Source organism: Vigna angularis, chromosome 1 (genome assembly GCF_016808095.1).
Source record: "Vigna angularis cultivar LongXiaoDou No.4 chromosome 1, ASM1680809v1, whole genome shotgun sequence".
Lineage (NCBI taxonomy): Eukaryota > Viridiplantae > Streptophyta > Magnoliopsida > Fabales > Fabaceae > Vigna > Vigna angularis.
This window is the reverse complement of record NC_068970.1, coordinates 45,944,206-45,953,725: the sequence shown is the minus strand read 5'-3', so window position 1 is coordinate 45,953,725 and position 9,520 is coordinate 45,944,206. Positions and strand designations below refer to the sequence as shown.

General features: G+C 29.4%; 1 protein-coding gene across 1 annotated transcript; it reads left to right on the top strand.

The window, feature by feature from the left end:
- Nucleotides 1-1,282: 1,282 nt before the first annotated feature.
- LOC108319392 (WRKY transcription factor 71) lies at nt 1,283-3,356 on the top strand. The gene is made up of 3 exons (XM_017550505.2): nt 1,283-1,870; nt 1,991-2,134; nt 2,480-3,356. Exons 1-3 carry the CDS (start codon nt 1,386-1,388, stop codon nt 2,958-2,960), a joined length of 1,110 nt encoding a protein of 369 aa, XP_017405994.1. The 5' UTR covers nt 1,283-1,385; the 3' UTR covers nt 2,961-3,356.
- Nucleotides 3,357-9,520: the final 6,164 nt, after the last annotated feature.

Genomic DNA, 9,520 nt, shown 5'->3' with positions numbered 1-9,520 from the left:
CACGTTCTTCTTTCAAGATTTTAATTTCTCAAACAAAAATAAAAATTGCAAAATTTAACTAATATAAACAATTTAAGTTAGGCTTAAATCCATTTCATTGAATTTTGATATCTGGTAAAGTTTTATATTTTTATTCACTTTTTTTTTCTAAGAAAAAAATTAAACCATTTTGGTCAAATGTGCCATTTAATTAGTTAATAATAGTAATTGCCCATTTAATATATAGATTTGCAATATATTTAATGATAGATTAAATGTTTAATTTAAAAAAATTAGAGAAACAAAAAATCTGCAATAACATATTTATATGCATATGGAGTAAAAGTGATTTGAATGTTAATTATTGAAACAGTGTGGATGTTTATGTTCCTTGTGAAGAGTGCAGAAATTTTACAGGATTGAAAAGTGTTAACAACATCCACTTGGATGTGTCTAGAAAAAGATATGAGAATCACGTAAAAACAATATCACAGTCAACCATGCTTTCTTTGACTATTCTTTCCTACTGAACCAAAAAACGGAAACAAGACCAGCGGCTACAGATTTTAACTGGGTGAGACCACCTCGGATTCTAGTGTATGTTTTTGTTTTGTACACATACAATTAGTGGTTTCATGGATTTCGGCAAACAAGGAAGAGAGAACATAGAGAAACTCTTCTTCTTCTTCTTCATTTTTATAATTTTGGGTTGAAAAGAAAAGGTATTGTTTTGTACAAGACTCCCAATTGGACTGAAAAGTCAAGCAAATTTAAAAAATGAACCACATTTTTATTGCCAACTCTTTGAGTTTCAAAAGGCTGAAGATTCGGTTATGCCAAATATTAATTCAGATTACATAAGAGTGATTAGATTTTATATATATAATAGCTGTGTGCTCACTCAATGCATACGGCAAAATCTACATTTTGTCTTGACCAGGGAATTCCAATTCTATATTTTAAGGCATATTTAGCTGAGAGTGATTTATTTAATGAATTGGTGGTGAGGTTATATAAGTATAAGAAAATGTATAGATTATGGTATGTTTGTTATTTTTTGGTGTATAATTGTAGAGTTAGGAATGAGAATCACCCTGTCTCCATAAGTAATATTATGCATGGATGAGTTTCCTTAATGGAAGTAACAATGACTGAAAATGTTTCCATATGAGAAAGCACTTTGTGGTCTTGTGATTGGAAGGTATTTTGTCAACCTCCTTTTAAAAGTGACCATAGCAGCTCCCCATTCAAACTCAAAGACTTTTTTTATTTCCCTATTTTTATAATCTTATAAATACACACATTAATTAAGTTGAAGAGATAAGCTACATAGTCCCCACCAAGCATACGCGACCTCACACAGTACTGCTCTTTTTCTTGTGCTACTTCTCTTCTCTTTCTTCTTCATGTCTGTTGAACCTAAAGAACTTTACTACCAGGACCTTGTCCTAGACCACAACAATCACCACGGAACAGTAGCAGCAGCAGCAGGAGTAGGAGGAGGATCTGACATGTACCAAAAGCACTTTTCCACTTCCTTAATCCCTGCTGCTTCAACACCCTATGACTCACAACCCTTTGATCCCTCCTACATGACCTTCACCGAGTGTTTGCAAGGGGGCATGGATTACAATTCTCTTGCAACTTCCTTTGGCCTTTCTCCTTCCTCATCCGAGGTTTTCTCATCTGTTGAAGGCAACCACAAGCCTGCAGAAGGAGGAGACGGAGGAGGAGCCACTGCTGCCACTGAAACCCTTGCCACTCTTAACTCGTCTATCTCTTCTTCGTCTTCTGAAGCCGGGGCTGAAGAAGATTCAGGAAAGAGCAAAAAGGATAGGCAGGTGAAGACAGAAGAAGGAGGAGGAGGAGGAGGAGAAAACTCTAAGAAAGGGTGAGTGTCTTTTTTCTAATTTTCTTAACCTGATCTACCTCAACCCCTTGCTTTTATATATTTTTCTCTTGTTTATGCTTGAATGGTGCAACTTAGAATCTGTTTCTTTCAAATTAACAGGAACAAGGATAAGAAGAAAGGAGAGAAGAAACAGAAGGAGCCAAGGTTTGCCTTCATGACCAAGAGTGAGGTTGATCACCTTGAAGATGGATACAGATGGAGAAAATATGGACAGAAAGCTGTCAAGAATAGCCCTTATCCAAGGTATGAACACCCCTTTCCCTTTCCCTGCACCCAAATAAGATCAAAATCAAGCCTAGCTATAGTTTCCACATAAAATTATTCCACACACAAATTCCCTTTGCCACTGATGTTATCATAGCTCCATCAATCTCTTAGATCTTTACATTTCAGATGAAATAAGAAATATGTACCTAAATATGACTCATTATATGTATACTAGAGACATTATTCTTGGTCCCGGTTGAATCCTAATGAAAATCAAGAAAAGGAAAATCAAACCAGACCTCATTACAGTAATGGGGTAAAGTGAAAAACGATGTGAAATGAGGTATTTTGATGGATGATGATGGTGAACGAATTTTGCAGGAGCTACTACAGGTGCACTACACAGAAGTGCACAGTGAAGAAACGCGTGGAGAGGTCATTTCAGGACCCAACCACTGTGATAACAACGTATGAAGGTCAGCACAACCATCCGGTCCCCACATCGCTGAGAGGGAATGCGGCCGCAGGAATGTTCACACCTTCTTTGCTCGCCACACCAACTCCACTTGCAGCCGGGTCAAACTTCCCTCAAGATCTCTTCCTTCACATGCATCATCAGCATCACCACCACCACCACCACCCTCACCATCACTTTCACAACACCCTCTTCTCCACACAATCAACAAACGCCGTTACCACCACCAGCACCACCGTTACCACTGCTTCCACTCCTCCCTCCATTTACTCATCCTATAACATTAACAACTCTCTTCTTCACAACCAGTATCTTCCTTCTGAATATGGCCTCCTTCAAGACATAGTCCCTTCCATCTTCCACAACAAGACACACCACCAGAATTAATTCAAACCAACCATGCATCTCAACGATACCTATATCTATATCTATATCTATATATCGGTTTTTGGCCTTGTTTATGGTCCCCTTTGTATATATAGTTAATTTGAAGAGATAGTTTTGTTTAGTTATGTGATCCTGACTCATCATCACAACTCTAGCCTGCTTCTGATGCTTTGTTTTGAAGTGGGTTGGCTTGACATCGATCTGCTATAATGCGTGGAGACTGGTTTGAAGGAAAAAAAATGGTGGGGTATGAGAACTTTACTCAGAAACAAGATCTTTTATATGTGTATTAATTAGTCATGTGTATGCATGCAGCTCATTTGAGATTTTCGCATGGCTAGTGTAACGTTATTGATCTGATTGAAATATTACTTCATATGCATATGGGTCGGTGGACATTGTTACTCTCCATTTTTCCTTTCTTTCCCTTCAAGAACTTGTGCATCTGTGTTCAACCATTTGCTATATCTCATCAACCAGGACACACACATGCAAGTACATAATATGTGCAAGATTTGTTTGTAAGCACTCTTAAGCCACCAGGTGCAAATAGATATTCCATTATTTGTGGAGAGAGATTTTTTAAGAGAATTATTGTCAACACTATATATCAGATGAAATTTATTATAAATCAATGTTTTTTCAAGTTTTTGTTCTCGATTTCTTTCTTTAGTTTATCATACATCGCAATGTTTTGGAGTCTTTCTCTTGCTCTTTTGTTTAATGTCTGCATTTTGATCTTTTTAATTTTAGTTAAAATATGTGTCGGGAAAAGTCAGAGAATATTGCTAACTTTGTTTGTTAATCTATGATATAGATTGTTAGTAGTTTGATATTATATCTGTAAAACAAGAATAATGAAAATTATTAGCTTTGGTTGCTCTTAAAAAGGAAAAAATAGGAAAGTATTGACCGTAAAATGATTTTTACGTTTGCCTAACTTAATCTTTAATGGTCAAAGTAAAACAAAGCTGCTTAGTATTGTGAAGTAGATATTTCCTTCGTTTTTTTCTTCTTTTTCGGGGGGTCAACAGAGCATCATCTGTTTATGTTTATGTATGTGTGAAAGGTTAACTTGAAACTTCATAAAGTTAGAATTTGTCTAAGTTGATCATAGTCATGACTTAGAAGCCTTCGTGTAAATGGAATTGTATTCCACATGGACCTATTTATATATATAATGAATAACTCATATTTTTCTTTTAATAATCCACGATAATTCATTATTTTCTGACATGAAATCGAAAATAAATAAACAAAATTACTTGAGATGATAAAAAAGTTTTGTGGCTGAAAAAGTGCCAAGAAGGTGTAAACAAGCCATGTACATATGCAAGGATGTAATTAAGTGAGATGATTCATTAAAAGACCCTTGGCCTAACCTATTTAACAAATAATTAGTTAGGCTTGAGTTTTTAGAAATGGTTGTTTAACCAAGTACCAACTTGATATGTTTTTCAAAAAACGATTAAAAGAAAATTTACTCAGCATTTATTAGTTTATTTATCATCTATATACTTGATTAAAGTTTTATATGATATTTATACAACTAAAATAGTTATAATTAAACACAGTAAATATTAATTTTATTCACAATATATTCATTATTTTATTAAAACTTGCATCAATATAAATACTAAGTAAACTTAAAAAGCCTCGATACAATTGAAGTGCCGAAGCAAATTTCTAATTAGATTAGGCTTTCATATAAAAAAGTTAGGTTGTACATAATTTTTTTTTTTTATATTTATATACATAATTATAATATTAATTATTAATATTGGAAGCGGAAGGAACCTATATATATTTAAGTGATTGGTGACGTTAAAAACCTCTCATATTAATTCCTGAAATTGTTAAAATTATTCATTTTTCGCCATGACTTCATATATAAATTATTGTTTAACTTCTAACAAAAATTCAAAAACACAAAGTGTTCAATGATGCGACGATTTATTCTCTTTTACAAATAAACACTTTGAAGCTACAATTTTGTAGGGCCATTAATTATATATATGCAGAAGAGCTTTGATTCTATGAAGCTATATGAGTTATTTATTTGATAGAGACCTAACTAAAAATGATTTATATAATTACTTAATTAACACTTTGAAAAAGATTTGTTGATGGCATGACATTGGAATCTCTGGCCTAGTATTCTAGAGTTCATTGTTCATGAGGTGTCAAATATTTAATATAGTATAATTCATTCATTTGCTTTTACATACAAAGCCTAAACATTTTATACATTGGTTTATGACTGTAATTTGAGAGAATGATTCGAGGCAAGGACAGAGACAATAACTAGGGTTAGTCATTAGTGATAGGTATGACACTACATAAACATATCTTAAATCCTTGGAGTAGCTAAGATGAATATTACATATTTCAAAACTTTACTATTAAAATTTGGTCTTTTATTTTTTGAATATTTGGTAATCCTTGGTCAAAATGTTATCTTTCACTGTTAAATAATGATGATTTTATAATGAAAATGTTACATGTGGTTCCTAATAATTAATTATTAAATATATAATGAACCTCCATTTTAAACATTGACCCTTTTGTAGTGAGCATTGATTTCCATGTGTTTGAACCCTTTTGATGAGTCTAACAAAATTTGGTCTCTTAAGAGGGGCGTACGTGTGTACATGATAATCTTTTTTCTCTTGTAGCTAAACATATTTTTTCCTTTTTGACCAAAACAGAAAAAACCATTTTTCCTTTTCTTTTTCTTGTCTTTTCGGAAAGGACGATATAGTATTTGGTTACCCACTCACATAAAAGATAAATTAAGAAAGAATACAAAAGGGGAAAAAACGCAATGATATATTGTGAACATATACTCGTGGAGAATGGGGTATGGTGTTGGAAAGATTGGTAGTATAATGAATTTTGTATAGTCATAAACTTCTTAAACACTTTTAAGAAACTAATCTCCACATAACACTATGTTGTCACAAAATCACAGACTTTTTTATTTTCTCTAATTCTTAGATGAGCATCTACATGTATTATTTGTAGTTTTACATGTATAATACTAATGCTATACATTTTTCTATAAAAGTCAATTACTTAATTATTATCGTACAACTTTAATAATACCACAAGTATAGAGTATCAAAGGTCTTCTTAAAAAACATTAACTACTTACTTTATCATTATGGACGTGTTTGTTTTTTCAAATTATTGATTCTTTTATAAATTTGACATCATAGGTACTTTTAGTAAAAGTACAATGTTAAATATATACATATGTATAATATGTTTTTTTTTTAATTTGTTGGGAATTACACAATAAAAAAATTATTTTTTTTAACAGAAGTACACATAAAAATAAGAGTAAAAATATAAATTAAAACAAACAATAGTTCAACATTTTAAGACATACATCCACTGTACTTAGAAAAAAAATATTATTATTCAACATAATTTTTTTAAAAAATGGACAATTTTTTTTAGACAAAACTACAAACACCTCAAACTTTCTATTACAAACCATAGATTAAAGAGACTTAGTGAGTTGTAGTTACAACTCCAAAAGTAGTTCTTAATTTTTTTTTATACTATTTTTCTTCCACGCAAAAACAGTGTATAACATCACGCGTTCAACGTCAAACTACTGAATAACCAACATTAAAAATGACCGGTGACATTTTTGTAAATAAATGCAATTCTTAGACGTCATTTAGAATTGTAATTCAACGTCAATTTGTTATATTGGATAAATTTTGTGAACATATTTGGCGCAACGGTAAAAATTTATATATGACGTCGAATTCCCCTAGAATCAGACGTCAAAAGGATATAAAACATCGAATGCTCCAACGTTAGACGTTAAAAGGTTAGTGAATTGAATAAAAATTTAAGCGATTGAAAATTCATTCACTTTATCGTAGCACGCAATACTCTCTTCTCTGCTCAAACTTTTCTGTAACGAAGTTTAACGACCATCACATGTAATCTTTCTTTCATTTGTTACAAATGCATGTTAATTAACTACTTTAGGTATGATTTTCATTTGTTTTGATCGATTATTTTCGTGTTCTTGTCCTTCATAGACGCATTGTGTTTTCTCTCTCAGTGGTGGCAATACTTTATTTCGACGAACCCACTTTTGAAGGTTAGTTTCGTTTTCGTTTTGAAGAACTTATTTTGTTGAACTTATTTTTTTATTTAACTTGTTTGTTGTTTTTGTTTGGTTGAACCTGTTTGTTGTTGTTATTGTTTGGTTGTACTTATTTGTTATTTGTTATTGTTTGGTTGTACTTATTTGTTATTTGTTATTGTTTGTTGTTAATATTGCACTACACGTTCATAGTTCATGCTTTATAAAATATCAAAAACTAAAATTTGTTGCTTTCCTTATTTTCAGGTCTCATAGAGTTGTAAGAAAGGATCACAATTAATTTAAAAAAATAAAAAAATAATTTATTAACGTCGAATATTGACAAAATTCGACGTTAATTTATTAACGTTGAATTGTTCTATGTTCGACGTCTATTTAACGTCTCCCAATATGACGTCGATTTCGAATTCAACGTGAAAGACCGAAAAACAATGACTTTAAACGATGTTTTTGTACTAGTGTTCTTATCTCTTTTTCATATTATTCAATGTGGAACTATGGTGAATATCTACTAAAAAATCAACACATTTCATTAAAAAAATGTAAATATTGATATATTAAAATTTTTATAATTGTGATTATAATAATTTTATAGATTTTATTAATTTTTTTATTATGTTTTAAATAGTAGCTTTAATCAACTGTTACAAATACATTTTGTTTTTCAAAGTGCATTCCCTTATTTCAAAAAGTTATATTAAAAAATACTTAAATATATTTTTGGCTCCCTAACTTTAAGTGAAATTAAAATTAGTCCCTCTTTGAAATTTTGGACTAATTTAGTCTTTCATTTTTAGAATTACGTAAATTTGGTCATTATAACCAAATTTTATGACATATCAATTTGACATTTCAAATGTATTTCTCAACTAGTATTAATGTAAAAATGTGTCAAATAGTGTAAACAACTCAAAATGCTATATAAAATATGTTTAAAATGTCAAATAAATCTAATAAAATTTAGTTAAAAAAATAAATTCACATATTTATAAAGTTCAAAAACTAAATTAAACTAATTTTAATTTTTACTTGAAAATTAAAAGATAAAAACATATCCAACTCAAAAAAAAAATAACACTCAAACACCTTATATTTTAATATTATAAAATTATTTAAATCCCATTGTCTAGTATTTACATGTAAACTCATTTTAATACTTGTATAATATTTCTTTTTCTGGGGACAATTTACTACAGAAATTGTGCCAAAAAGTAGCATATACAGTGAACATTTTTCTTATCTTTTATAAGTCTATACGTCCAATTATTATAGACATTGAACTACCAACTACTCCCCATAATTTCACACACGCAATCATTTTAGGTATAACATTTAAATGATATTATATAATACGATCCTTTCCTTTAATAAGGTAATGATGGTGAAGATCGTAGCTAGCCAACGTCTATAAGAACAAGTAGCTTTTTTTTTCAATTAATTATAAATTAATATAATAAACGAATCAAACATTAGATATGCATAAGTACACTTTATATATAATTATGACATCCCTTTATGTGATTGTTGTTTGCACTTTTGACTTAGTTTAACCATGTATAATATATATATATATATATATATATATATATATATATATATATATATATATATATATATATATATATATATATATATATATATATATATATATATATATATATATATATATATATGTGTGTGTGTGTGTGTATAGTATAGAAAAAGTATTTGGCCATTTAACAAATATTAAAAATGTCAAAAGTAGTATTCACGAAGGTAGTTGGTATGCAGATATTTACTACGTAGGTAGCATTTTTATAAACGGGAATATGTTATCCATTATTTACAAAAAAATTAAAATTAAAATTTAATTTATATTTCATTAATTTAATTATATTAAAATTAAAATTAATTTATATATTATTAAATTAAATTAAATTTTAGTTTGTATTTAATTTATAATATATTATATTATATTCTATATTTTTTATATTTATATTTATATTTTATTTTAAAATTTATAAAATATTTTTTAAAAAATATTTGTACATATATATATATATATACAAAATTTAAAATATTCACGAATATATTTTATACATATATTTAACGAATAACAGAAAACAAATAAATTTTTTGGTTGCAATTCAAACAGAATATAAACATTATTCGTATTCAACTCAAACCGTTCACATAACACTTTTATCATAAATTTATATAGTTGAGAAGTTGACCATGGATGTAAAAATAAGATAGCACAAATAATATTTCGCATAAAATCTTTTATACATATGTCTTCTGTAACATCCCAAAAATACAGCAATAAATTATATAATAGAAATAATTATAATTAGTAATATATCAGTTCAGTCTTACATTCAAGAAAACGTGCGGTTCTGACCGAACGACATAAACAGTAAGAGTTCAAATTTAACTATACATCAATACAAAA

Bases quoted from the DNA above. Each gene is read 5' to 3' on its own strand.
- LOC108319392 (XM_017550505.2), top strand. From the start codon at position 1,386: ATGTCTGTTGAACCTAAAGAACTTTACTACCAGGACCTTGTCCTAGAC. The intron at 1,871-1,990 runs GTGAGTGTCTTT...TCAAATTAACAG, and splicing joins GGAGAAAACTCTAAGAAAGG to GAACAAGGATAAGAAGAAAG. The intron at 2,135-2,479 runs GTATGAACACCC...CGAATTTTGCAG, and splicing joins AAGAATAGCCCTTATCCAAG to GAGCTACTACAGGTGCACTA.